The sequence below is a fragment of the Aspergillus chevalieri genome, chromosome 5 (genome assembly GCF_016861735.1).
Source record: "Aspergillus chevalieri M1 DNA, chromosome 5, nearly complete sequence".
NCBI lineage: Eukaryota > Fungi > Ascomycota > Eurotiomycetes > Eurotiales > Aspergillaceae > Aspergillus > Aspergillus chevalieri.
In genome coordinates, this window is record NC_057366.1 from 165,106 (window position 1) to 178,664 (window position 13,559).

A 13,559-nucleotide genomic window follows, 5' to 3' on the forward strand; every position below is an offset into this window, starting at 1 on the left:
TTTGGCTGACTGTCGTTCTTCCAAAGTAGTGATGCTTTCCTGCAGCTGGCTAACCATTCCAAAGAGCTCTTCATAAGTCGGCGTTCGTCCTTCAGATCCGCGAGAGGATCTGGGAGTGGTGTTGCTGTTACTGTTGTTGGACATGGTTGCAGTTCGTGTTTTAAGTCAATATAGTCTCGAAACCTGACTTGTACTGACTGGCGATCAATGTGTCACAACCTGGCTTCTCTCGTATCGTACCTAGGGTTCTAGTTAGTTATATTTCGAGACTGGACACTTACCCTAAGTGTCTTCCAAGTAATTGTATGCTCAATGCCCCTCCGGGTCCGGTTCGGTATGTCGTATGCGTTGATGGGTATATCGCCCCCTCCAGGCTCCGTAAGATAGTCAACAAGTAGAAACGATAAAGGTAACGAATAGAGAAACAAGGCCAACCGAGTACGTATACTGGGTTGTTGGTTAAGTGCGGACGAGTCAGAAACTAGAAGGTAACCAATGCTGTAAGACTTGAAAATTGATCGCGAAGAACTAAGCTAAGTACATGAATGAGTGTCCTTATATATCCTTCCTGGTCGTATCCATGATATGCTCGGGTCTGATCCTCGATACGCTCCGAGCGTGTCGTTGATATGTTCTCTTCATAGCCATGATAAGTTCTTGGCGTATCCCGGATACGCTGGTGATCACGTGATAGGTCTGCCAAATATCAAATTGATCCTTGTTCCTTCCTGCATATCCACCATCAACTGTTATCCAATGATTCCATCCTAACCCTGTATCATCACGTGAGGCTGATACGGCAAGGTCTGTAACACTGTGGTCTTGAACAAGCGATCATTTTCAAAGCCCTGGTGCACATAGCCCTGCTTGGCTAATCTGGGATAGCGAGTCATCGTCTCCTCAAGGTATTCAAGCACTCTGGGTGGTTCAAGTATATGCTGCGCCTGCAAGTTCCCCAGTGCGTGGAGAAGAACCTCTGGTGGACTGTTGAGAAAAGCCCTGCTTTCCCGTTGATTTCCAGGCTTCGCCTTGAATAGATCATACTGGATTACACCTCCACTATTTCCATGAGGTTGACTGACAGCAATGTCCCCGAGTCGAATATCACGGCCATGGTCTGGCCTAGCGATGCCAGCGCCAATCCCTACAAGAAAACCGATTCTAATCTGAGGGAAGGAGGACAGCATAGGCAACGCAGAAGCTGCAGCGGATATTGTGCCATACTTCCCTGCTGCGAGGGACGCTATGACCATATTGTGGTCAATAATACGGCCCCAGGTGTATGAATTTGTGTCGCTATGGGGCTGTACAAAATCGAGTGGCTTTTCATGTTTCTCATCAAGCATTGCCATTGCCACTGCACGCTCCAGTGGAAGAGCGGCGATCCATCCAACAGTATACAGGTCGCGGGTCTCCAAGGCCTTGAGCGGAGGCATGACGAAAATGAGTTAAACAGATGTCTTGGAAATATTACTTGTGCCTATTATATACATTAGCTTTACATTCTGCAGGGTATTTTCCCACCTACCGAGCAGAAGGCAGCGTGTTCGTCTCGCACAACGCCAAAGTAGAAGTTAGAATCAGAAAAATGCGAAATGAATGCTGTGGAAGAGCTGTAGAACACCCAAATTTTGAGGATTAGAGAGTTACCATTATATGAACACAATGTAATGAGAATAATCAGCAAGCATGGTCATGATAAATGCATCAGCAGTATTTCTATGGCGATGTGAACAGTCAACCCCACTCTATTCTGCTGACCCAGCGCGAGGCTCCATCAGCCAGAGTATGGACAGTGGAGCACTTTGGCAAGGCTGCCAAGAATCGCTGTGGCTTGCAGCCTGATTGGATTAGCTTGAGACCCGATGTTTTGCGGATACTGCTTGTACAAAGGCTTTCTAATAGAGTATGAAAGATACACCAATTATACACAGAGTAGCGAAATCAGCTTCCGCCTTGAACTCTTTTGAATTGTTCGGAGTCCTACTGCCAAGACGCTAATCAGAGATAATATTCAGCCTGACAGGTGTAATAAATATTCCTTGGCGTAAGGATACTGCTCAAGTTACCAATCAATTATATATTGGAATGTGATCGGCTCGGTCTGATTCAGGATTCACATAAGTTGGTTCAAAAGTAATAGCTATTCACTTCCAATCGCCATAGATCTTGACCTCATGGTTTCCTGTCCTGGTCAACGCAGGATTTGTATAAGCTTAAGGTAGTTTGAGCAAAGAAAACTCTATTTTCCTGTGCTATTTCAAAGGAATTTCGGCGAGATTTCATAGATTAATGTTGTACTGTAGTCCGTTGCAAGAAAAGGCACCCAGTTCGCATAGTGTTAAATATATATATATTTCCACCTTGACTTCATGCATCAACCAATAATCACAAAATTACTCGCAACTACGCCTTATCTACTCTACAATTCATGCCAGATCCATTATTTTAATAGCATTCAATGATAAATACAAGATCATTTCTTATTATTTCATCCGGTAAGTAGGGGAAAGTGCAGAACAGTATTGTCATAACCAAACGTGAAAGATTTCGGTTTTAAAACAGCTTCATAACTGTGAATCAAGCAGATATAGATCGCCAACTAGCTCAGGAAATCCATATGAAGGATGATAGTTCGAAGCGTGCAAAACCAAGGGAACGACGTTGTGGTATCTGCGGCAAGCCTGGACATAACGCACGTACCTGTCAGGAAGATGGAGAGGTAATTGATGGATATAAGTCCGAATAGACTTAATTGATTTTCTGTGTTGTGGCCAAATTACGACGGTGAATAATCCTGTGGTGGTGGTTAGGTGCGTCGTTCGCTATGCTGCGTCGTTCGCTATGTATCCACGTATATAGAAATGCATTTTTGGAGGTTTAAAGTAGGCCTGTTTTTCAACCTGGGCCGGGACGTGGAACGCTCAGTAGTCGATTACATTAGCGGAGGAAGCAATGATTAGCAAGGGCGATAAAGAAAAGAAAAGAGAAGAGAAAAAAGATACGATATATTACAGCCGACCTGGATCCTGTATAGAGGCAGGTTACAGTTGTAGGTGCTAGGCAACACTAGCTTTCTGCCGGTACTGACCGCTTAGCTGGTCAGGATTCGCAGATCGGTCCTGTCTTTGGTATCAAATGTCAGTCAAGTCCTATGGCATTGTGTAGTTGATTGGAACTCGTATGTCTGAAGAAAAGGCAATGCCTCCCATGTTGCTACTAGCATCAAGCCAAATCGATAGTTTCTCCCCATTAACCACGTTTAGCGGCTGCGGCTGTGCGTATGCACTGCAGCGGATTACTCATTCAATTGATAGAACAGACTGGAACTGTTTCTATTTATGAATAGGGGTGGAAGATCCACGCGGCGATCTAACGTTCTAATGGCGGCCGGGAGATCTACTCGGTAGCGGGTGGTACCGGCAAACAGCAGTTTATAGCGGTTGACAGTAATTGTTTACAGTACCGGGGAAACAAGCTCATCACTCTGTATTCATCTCTGGTTCATTTGCCTATGAACTGTCTTTGCTTGGATGTTATGTTAACAGGCCGCTAAAATGAGCTCTCCATAGCGGTTGCTGCTTACGAGTTCTGCCCTTGCATGGGCGTTGATCAGATCGTCATGCGCAAGGGAGGCTACTTGAACTATGTACCAGTCTACTTGCGGATTTGTGGAAGCAACTGAAAAAAGAAATGGAAGGGAACAAAAAGAAAAGATCTCATCCCTATCAATCGCGTTGCCGTTCACGGAATGACAACTGTCGCAACTTCGTGCCAGGGGAGCTGGGATCAACGGTGATACGTAATTAGATTACACTTCCAGCTGTCTTGCGGAGGCAACCAGGAGGGAGAAAATAACCTCATCCTTACTCTAGTCGCGTCAACTGCAACGTAACTCAAGGCTTAGAACTGTCTTCCTGACTTGGTCTTGATAGTCAACGGCTAGATGGAGGACACATGCTGAATGATCGACTGTACACAGCCTCGAACTGGGATCGGCTATTCCAGAACCAATGTCTCAGTAGTTGGGTTCATGAGATCGTCATCCTCTATGCGATAGCATGACGACGATGATGGGAATAGTCTTGGTGAAGGCACTTCCGGGAAGGTGCAGGACGCGTGGATAGATTGGGATGTGCTGCCAAAAGTAGCAGGCCTCAAGGTTATAAAGAGGACCTGCGACCTGCCTGGCTTTTCTTTCTCTTCATCATCATCATCATCATCACGAATCAAAATCTTCTGAACCAAACCAATCTAAGCGAAACATCTCAAATCATCTTTTAACTATCACCATGAAAGTGTCTACTATTATCTGTACCCTGACCACCGCTGGGCTGGTCGCAGCTATCCCAGTCGATCCTGGTATGTGTGCATTAAATGATAATATAGATTCCAAGATCACCAAGCTAATACAATTGAAGACGTCCATGACAATGTTGTTCGGGATGCCATTCTCCCAGGCGGCGTTCATGCTCGGGATGCCATCCTCCCAGGAGGTGTCCATGCTCGAGATGCTATCGCCCCAGGCGGCGTCCATGCTCGGGATGCTATTGCTCCAGGCGGCGTCCATGCTCGGGATGCCATCCTCCCAGGCGGCGTTCATGCTCGGGATGCTATTGCTCCAGGCGGTGTCCATGCTCGGGATGCCATCCTCCCGGGCGGCGTTCACCTTCGGGATGTGGTTCCTGACACCGACCTCAACAAGCTGGACCATGTGGATGCAAAGGGAGTGGACGGCTATGGCAATGACAATGGCAAACGCAATGGCGAAGGTCACGGCAATGGCGAAGGTCACGGCAATGGCGAAGGTCACGGCAATGGCGAAGGTCACGGCAATGGCGAAGGTCACGGCAATGGCGAAGGTCACGGCTATGGCAATGACAATGGCTATGGCAAACGCAATGGCGAAGGTCACGGCAATGGCGAAGGTCACGGCAATGGCGAAGGTCACGGCAATGGCGAAGGTCACGGCAATGGCAATGACAATGGCTATGGCAAACGCAATGGCGAAGGCCACGGCAATGGCGAAGGTCATGGCAATGGACGCGATTAAATTTGCGACAAGGATGAGTTTGACGGTTGGTAAAAGGTATGTACTAGTCTCCATTCATTAGCAGGAATCTGTTTTATCCAGAATAACGATGCTACTGCAACTGCTTCACGGCCATTGTGCTAACACAAGTCTTTTTGATGTAACAGAACTCGTCTCGATGTGTTCGACCAACCATTTACGGAAGTGTTTACTAACAACCGCATATTGCAATTACCTCTGGAGACCACTGGATTTATTTGAGCTTTGCAAGAACCTATCATATTGCCAATATACGCAGGTAGCTGTGTTTGAATCTAGATCTGTTTTGATATATTACGTCGATTTCTCAATCCATATTCTTGCTCGGTAGTCGGTACTAGAAGCCTATGGATCACATCTCATAATGCACATAATGTGACGGTCTCGAACAATAGGAATCTATTGGTAGACTATCTGACGAAATTCTAACATGAGGAGAGAAAGGAAAGAGGCAGGCCTGCCCGGCAACGAGCTATCTAGTGTGTGGAAGGGGTTTAAGCGAAGCTCAGTGAATATCCTACGCCAATGGAATCAACTACTCATGCCACTGGTGCCGGCCTGGAACATCAAAATCAGCACCCAAGAAAAACACGTCTTTTTCACGCGTCAATCGACCGATAGGGGCCTCCTGGCACCTATAAACCACCATGGAGGTACAGACCCCATAATGGTGGTATATCGCACGCGTGACCCCCCGGAGCGGGCAACGTGGACTCCCAGCCCGCGGAAACACAAGATATGCCAGTCACCCCAACGCCAGCCCGTTGGCGGTCCGGATACGCGATGCAACCTGTACCTAATGACAGCAGCACAGAGAGTGTGAGCATGGGTTAAAATGAAGGCCAGGAGCGCTGGCAACCTCGGGGGTCCTGCAGGGCCCCCAGCCGGGCCAGCGAGGCCAGAAGTGGAATCAGGCAACGGAAGATTCTACAAAAGTCACTGACTGGCAGACCAAAGCATCAAACCTCCCTGCTAGACGCGAGCAAACAAGCCCAGGTGTTGGTGGGGGCTTTGGAAGCAGTCCAGACACAGCAACAAGAAATGTACCAGATGGTCCAGGCTGATGTCCAGCTGTTCAAGTCAGATCAAATCTTAGTTTACAAAAACGTCGAGCCAGCCATTGCCCAAATAAAAACGCCGCTTTAAGCGGAATATAGTGAAATAGAAAGTAAAGGTGTCCGTCAGTTATAACTCCATGGTGAGAGAACTTGTCCTCGGGAAGCCTGATAAGATACTAAGGAGCCATTGCACTTGGCTTACTCAGGAGCTGATCTCAGGGTTCTAGAATGGATACCTCTCGACAGATGAGTACAAATCGCTTAGAATGCATACTTGTGTTCGTAGGTTATGTATTCCCTTAGATTCATGTCTGAGCGCTAATGTGAACGCCGCAGCATTTGACGATTTTGCGCCTCCATACGAAAGATCTTGCAACGCACCTGTTTACTACATCCGAGCTCATAAACGCTTTCATCTTAACATCTTTGTTTAATCAGGATGGCCTATGAGCCGCCAACAGCTGATTATTAATAACCAATAACCACCTCTGACTGGAGGGTGGCTATGCAAATGTAGTCTTCATCTTAAAGTGGACGAGGACCTGTGATCATGTGGGGGCATCTCTAGAGGTGCTTAGAAGGGTGGAACACCGTATAATTATTCCTCTTCGTCTTCATCGTCATACTCAGGTTGCTGCTCAGTCCACACCTCAATATCCTCCACCTCGATCTCGACCCGCCAGTCCCCTCTCCAGGCAGTAGCAGGATACATTGGCTCATGTTGTCCAGAGATACTGTGAGACACAATTGCCTTCTTCAAGTCCTGCTGCAACACCATTGAAACACCATTCCCCTTCTGCCCAAAGACCAACTCGCCACGGTCCAGCTCACGACCGGATCGGGTATTATTTCCGCGAAAAGCATCCTGGATTGGACTGAGTTGGAACAAAAACTTTTGCACTTCTTTGAATTCGGGATCAGGTATGTAGTAGCCAAACGCGGTCTTCTCTCCGGTCTGTGAATTCTTTCCTGAAACGAGAAGGGCAATCGCAGCGTTGGGCAAGGTGTCTAGGTCATCTGCCAGGGCTGACGCCGTGATGGTCGGGGCACTGACATCGTAGGACTTAGGTGGCTTGACAGAGACAAACCACCACGAGAAGACACCAAGGGAACTCATTTGCGCCAAGACAGGGAGGGTGGCCACCTTTCCTGGCTGAGGGAGACTGATGATAATATCGTTGTCCTCGGGGTCTCTGTAAAACGGCCCCAAGAGACGCTGAAGGCCCTCCATGAGTAGCGGCTAAATCAGTTAGTATTTGAGACATTATCGGGTAGGGAAAGAACCACTAAGCTTACCATTCCATTACCAACAGCCTGGTCAAACATGTCCCAGGTAATACCAATATTGGGCCTCTGAATAACAGGGCGGACGATGCAATCCACAACATGGTCCAGGTCAGCCAGTTGCTCGACCGAGACTCTCGGTTTTCCGAAGTATGTAGCCACAAGCAGCTTCACAACAGATTGAAACTCATTCTGAGGGATACTAAGATGATGGACGCGTTCCTCCCTCACCAGCTTCCTCGCCACCGGCCGGAAAGAGTCTCTGGGAGGTGACCTCCACCCAATTTCTTTGGGCTGCACACTGTACAGCACATCAAGAATGTCGTGGAACATCTCATCGCCATCGTCATCATAGTTCGTAGCAGCGAATTGACGACAAGTGTGTGCACAATCAGCGCCTGTGAAATCAAAAGCTCTTTGCTCCGCCTGCTTCCTCGCATGTACCGCATCAAACGGAATAGACCTGCCATCCCGGGTAGTTGCAAAGCTCTGGAAGAGTTGCCTTCTAGAGTCAGCCGGTGATCTGGACCGACCATCCTGGCCTGCATCATAAATATGCCTCGATTTGCGGGGCCTGATCCATGCCACCGCACGCATGAACTCTTCATATGTCAGAGCTTCAGGGATAGATAGATATAATGGATATTGGGATAGGTATAGAAGACTGCGGTATACGAGCGCACCCGCCTCTCTTAGGGGTGGTGGAAGAAAGCCGGTGGCTTCGAGGAAGGACAAGAATGCGGACTGGGTGAGTATCTTCGTACCATTCTTCTCACTGGCCAAAGAGTCAAAGACTTTGCAAAGGTGTGGCATCTCTGTTTCTTCGTTCAGCGCGCACCATATGAGGACATTCTGGTTAATTCCTTTGAGAATGCCATCGGGAGTCAGTAAGCCTTTGGCAGCCAGCTCGTCGACGCGCTCGTACCACCCCTGTAGATCGTCCATTTTGTATAGTAGGAAACAAAACAATTATCGTGAGAAGTTAAGCAAGGTCGATTGAAATGGAAGAGAGAGGCTGGAGGGTTGATATTTTAAAGGATTACGGGCTGCGGCGATCTTCTGTTCTAAATAAAGAACATGTTGGCATAATACGCCTCTGAATATACATGTTAACTTATGTGGCTATGTTTATTATTTATTTCTACTATGTTTCTCTTTTTATTCTACTTCATGGCCCCTAACACGAGCGATACAGGGGTTCAGAAACTGATTGGTACTGGCTGTCAGTCTTGTCAGCCTTGTCAGCCCCTGCATACCGCCATGAACTGGCTGGTAGCATACGCGCATATGTTCCTTCGGGACTGTGTCGCATGTAGCAAGAATCGAGTGCTTATACAAACTTTCCAGCTTGAAACATCCCCGCGAGCACTGAGCAGAGCAGTGAGCCTTAGTGGCACTGTCCAATTGATCGGCAGTTTGCCGATCAGGACGATAGACTCTAGTTTGAGCTCGCAACAATAGTCAGGCGTATTCAATGTCTGCCAGCTGCTGGTCGCCTTCTCAGGCCACCACGGTATAGATGTGTATAGACATATGTCAGATGGAAAGATATAAATTGAGGCAGAATTTCTTTGGATTCATATTCATCTCATCAGCAGCAATATCAATCCTCTCCTAACTTTATTTTCCATATATATATTCCCAAATATAGTGCGTCTAAACGGCCTCATCGTGCAGCAGTCAAGATGAAGTTCACCACCCTCTTCTCCCTTTTCCTGGCTACCCTGTCCGTGGGTGTCGGAGCCAGTCCCATTGCCATACCCAACGATGTCCAGGAAGCCCCTACAGACATCAGCAACAACACTGCTGAGTTTGCCGGAGACTTCGAAAAGCGCGCCCCTCCCAAAGAAACCGAACGCTTGCAACAGATCCAGAAGAGTCTGGGTAAGCAAAGGCTCCAGGCGGGCAAGGAGTATGCAATCCAGGTCACCTGGACTAAGAATGCGCCTGGTTCCTCGACTGGGTTCAATACGCCCGCCAAAGCAGAAATGAAGAAGACTCAGGAAAAGTATGGGTTTGACCATACTGCCATTATCGTTGGCAAAGTCCAAAAAGACGGCCAGAGCCACGAGCTGGACTTCAAGGGAAATTGGTACCACTTGACCTCCGAGCCTCAGGGCTCGGGCAAGACGGAATGGTTTAAGACTTCGGCCGATACGGGCAATGAGTGGAAGAAAAGCAACACCGACAAGATAATCAAGTTCTCAAACCTGAAGGAGATCAGCGGAAACTGGGAAGAAAAGGTTAAGGACGCTGCAGAGGCTGGTGAGTTAACGATGGCTTATGCCTTGGAGGATTTAGAAGCTAACAGTTTACCGCAGCTTCCAAGGTTAGCACAAGCAATGGAAACAAATGGCAGGGGGGAAAGAACGACTGCAAGACTTATGTTGAGGCGTTCGAGAATGCTTTGAAATGAACACGAGCAAGCTCTGATGAAAATACCCATATATCACATACATTAGTTAGTTCTACACTCAATCGACTATATATTCCAGTATATCAGGTTTTAGTATACCTAGCTCCTAGTCGGTACATGGCATGTCATCTCTCTCCTTTCCCTGTTCCCTTTCTTTTTCTTTCTGACCTGCCGGTTCCGATCAAGTACCGGGCCAGAAGCAGCATAATGACAACATATCACTACATTCTCTTTAATTGCTTTACTGCATCAGAATGATATCCATTATCTGCTGTTTGCTGTTAGTTAATATTCAAGTCCCCTCCACCCAGGCTTGTGGGGCGAGGCTACTTGTATGTGTATATGGAAGCCATCAGCCGTGGACGCTTGTGAGGCATAGCCTCGTTGAAAATACGTACAAGCAGCCTCATTCCCCGTGTTCAGACCCTTACCCAGAAGAAGACTGACGTCAGCTCTCGCTTATATTATAGTTGATCAACTCGGGCAACAAAAAGAAGGGGCAAAAAGCATATCGAGTGTGATCAACATAAATGCATGTAGGGGTGCCCAATACGGTCTTCAGCTGCGCCACATTCGTACCCTAGACTAAGCCTAGGATAGAGATAAGCAATCAAGCAATTGAATTCTGCCTGAAATACCCTGGATAATCTAGATTCAGTTATCAATGTTTTTGTGAAAGCTGTGGTTCCTTCTTCAGAAAAATCAGGCTGAAGGTGTGTATGCAGCGAGATATGCATGCATTTCCACAGGACTAGAAGGGTCAATATTATACCAATATTCCATACACCCAATTATGGCCTTCACCATATATATGCCTTAGGTATTATTCCTGGATTTGCAGGCAGAGATACGAACTCTTTGAATCTAGACTCTGCCATTCGATTAGCGGTTAAAATGTGGGAAGTTGCTCCGGTTTCGACTTACCACGGGCTCTTCCATAACTTGGAGGAGCTGCGGGATTATACCAAAACAACCTGCAAAATCTTTCGCAATAATCTTGACCAGACGGAAAGCAGCAATGTAGACCTGAGGCATTTTCTTTGATTCATATGTCAATTAATTAATTGAGAAGGAAATTGGAAGAGATGGAATACTTCTAAGGAAATATCCAGTTTTATAAAATTTGGCAGCATGATTCTTGGCGCTTGGAACATCAAAATCAGCACGCAAGAAAAGCACATCCTTTTTACGCGTCAATCGACCTATAAGGCCTTCTGGCACCTATAAACCACCATGGAGGCTCTGAGACCCATGGTGCAGGCATATCGCGCGCGCCACCCTCAGAGTGGGCAATGTGGTGTCACGATCTGAGTTCTTGTGACGGCTTGACACCATGAAGCTGCCGCAGTGGCTGATATCAACAAACGCCGCTATTCCAAGCAATGTGATAGCTCATATGTGATTGCCAGTTCACGGCTCAACGCTGCAGTAACAGTTGATACATCGAATCGCCACTACTTGGGCAAGCAGCCATGATGTCAACAAACCCATATAAGAAGCCCTTCACTACCTAGGACTTTCTCTTTTCTTCTCCAGATTCGATATTCTCGTCGATGACTACAATAGTCTACATAGGAATTTAGTTCGGTATTATCTACTATTCCGAGCCCGTGACAACACTCACCCTTAGACCTCTGCAGAGCCCATCAATACAACCCATCTAGAGGCTAGACGGGCTTTCTTAGATTGAGAAAGCCCGCCAAGAAGTGTAATATTACAGCAAAATTGATTTTACCAATAATATTCCCAAGTAATTACTGTATATATTACTGTAGTTTTAGTGTAGATGGGCCATATTGGCGGGCCCGGGCCCTAACCTAGGGCCCGTGGGCGAGCTTTGCAGAGGTCTGCCCACCCTGCTCCAAAACACAATCGAAAGCCCTGCGCATACAGGCGGTTTGGGGCAAGGAAAAGGATTAGAAGAATTATAGAAGGGGGGCTCAGGAACTGTAAGGGACAGGAGGCTGCAGAGTAGCTGCTGGCCTCGGGGTCATGTAATATGGTCTGTCATAGCTCTAGGGCTCGATATGGACAATAAATTTGGTTAAATGATAATAATAATAGGCTATCTGGGAATGTAAGTTATGTATATCTTTCTGTTAGGGTGGTTGGGCGGTCGGTCTACTCGCTTGTGGGTTACGTTAACTAAGGAAGGAATGATTAGCTCAAGCGAATCACACACGAACATATGCGCCCATCATAGTCTTATCACGACAACTCCCACGCAATACGGCCGGTGTATTTCTGTGCTGTTCAGCACTTTATTCTTAGCGCGCTGGCGCACCGGACGCACTGGCCAGGACTGGAGCTTCCTGGAGGGGCGAAAGACCCAATTGTTTGGACTGTGCTGATAAGTAGGCTGGAGAGCAGTATACCTGAATAGTATTCTAGCAATATCTAAATAATGGGAAATTATGTAATCCACAGTCTGTACAATCACGCCTATCTTTCCTCGGATAGACCTCTGAAGATCAATTTCTCACCCGAAATGAGGCCTTGACGATGCAAATTCATCGTCTCCTCAATCGCCGAAAGGCTGAGGCCTCCGACAATACGAACGGGGGGTGGTATCAGTGATCCATTGCCGAGCAAGCTTTCCAATTGACCATGCAGCTCGGAACTGATGTTGTGGTCAGCCATCTTGACCTATACAGAAATGTTAGTGAGATGAGATATCACACCCATTGACCTGGCATCACAACTATGGATAACCTCAAGCACGTCCTCTCGGTCAATTTGATGCAATTGCCTGAACAGTGGGATACCCGCGCTTTTCTCATCCGAGACGCCAAAAAGTAAACCAGGATGTTGTCGAATGGTTGCCTGGACGCTCCGTTCTAAAGCAAATCGAAGGCGCAGAAGCAGGTCAGGTTTGTCTGGCGATGAGACAGAGTATGCCGCTGTAACGCCAGCTGAGCGGTATTGTCCTAAAGCGTGTCGGACGGAATAATACTGCCCTAATATACCTAAAACGACGCCTATTAGCATGAAATCAACAGTGACATCGATCTCAACTAGTAAAAAGGACAAAGGTCCACGGAGATGCGCGTTTCTTCATCGATCCTCCGCATAATGACTCTTCAAAGATGTCTTCTCCATGAGTAAAGGAACTTACCTAAGGAGACTGATTTATGGTCGGGCGTCATCTTGCTACCAAGCGTTCGTCGTTAGCGTGGATCTGGAAGAAAATATAAGATGGATGAACAGAATGATTGAGGGGCCGAGCTTCTTAATTAATACCTTCCATAGCCCCACCGGGGTCGCATTGCACTAATACCCGAGTCAGCTGCCGAGCTGTAGTACAATAGCAAATCCAGGCAGCGCGTACAGCCAGGAGGACCTTCGGTTGGCCGCCCATCATGTTTGTGGCTATCGGACTATGTCTTGTTTCTCATTTTGATCAAAATCCTAAACTTAACAGAGAAGAGGCTACATCACATCAGATGCCATGTCGAAGCTGATCATTGCATTCTACCCCGTTACGTATCGACTCAAGTCGCATTTTCTTCATCAATAATAATAGCCCATTCATGGTTCTCGGCTCCGAGCATGATATTGCTTAACCAATGCTTGATCAAAGGGCCAAAATCGGCCGTCTTCTGCGGCAAATCAAGGCTACGATCACCGACCCAAATGGTTGATACACACTTGATAAAGAACTGTCAATCTAGGTGAGCATATGTTTCCCAAAGTCAAGCAGTCGGTTGCTTACAGCTGTTCCAGACACAAA

At 47.1% G+C, this 13,559-nt stretch overlaps 5 protein-coding genes across 5 annotated transcripts; 2 read left to right on the plus strand and 3 right to left on the minus strand.

The window, feature by feature from the left end:
• Positions 1-767: 767 nt before the first annotated feature.
• On the minus strand, positions 768-1,436 carry ACHE_50056A (uncharacterized protein; the record flags this gene model as incomplete). The annotated part of the gene is made up of 1 exon (XM_043279729.1): positions 768-1,436. One exon carries the CDS (start codon positions 1,434-1,436, stop codon positions 768-770), a length of 669 nt encoding a protein of 222 aa, XP_043137380.1.
• A 2,856-nt stretch (positions 1,437-4,292) lies between these two features.
• On the plus strand, positions 4,293-5,053 carry ACHE_50057S (uncharacterized protein; the record flags this gene model as incomplete). The annotated part of the gene is made up of 2 exons (XM_043279731.1): positions 4,293-4,362; positions 4,422-5,053. The coding sequence occupies 2 exons, from the start codon at positions 4,293-4,295 to the stop codon at positions 5,051-5,053; spliced, it is 702 nt and encodes a 233-aa protein (XP_043137381.1).
• A 1,674-nt stretch (positions 5,054-6,727) lies between these two features.
• Positions 6,728-8,358, minus strand: ACHE_50058A (uncharacterized protein; the record flags this gene model as incomplete). Its single annotated transcript, XM_043279732.1, has 2 exons — positions 6,728-7,369; positions 7,426-8,358. 2 exons carry the CDS (start codon positions 8,356-8,358, stop codon positions 6,728-6,730), a joined length of 1,575 nt encoding a protein of 524 aa, XP_043137382.1.
• A 740-nt stretch (positions 8,359-9,098) lies between these two features.
• ACHE_50059S (uncharacterized protein) lies at positions 9,099-9,829 on the plus strand (the record flags this gene model as incomplete). Its single annotated transcript, XM_043279733.1, has 2 exons — positions 9,099-9,678; positions 9,735-9,829. 2 exons carry the CDS (start codon positions 9,099-9,101, stop codon positions 9,827-9,829), a joined length of 675 nt encoding a protein of 224 aa, XP_043137383.1.
• An 823-nt stretch (positions 9,830-10,652) lies between these two features.
• ACHE_50060A (uncharacterized protein) lies at positions 10,653-10,864 on the minus strand (the record flags this gene model as incomplete). The annotated part of the gene is made up of 2 exons (XM_043279734.1): positions 10,653-10,700; positions 10,754-10,864. The coding sequence occupies 2 exons, from the start codon at positions 10,862-10,864 to the stop codon at positions 10,653-10,655; spliced, it is 159 nt and encodes a 52-aa protein (XP_043137384.1).
• Between the last annotated feature and the right edge of the window lie 2,695 nt (positions 10,865-13,559).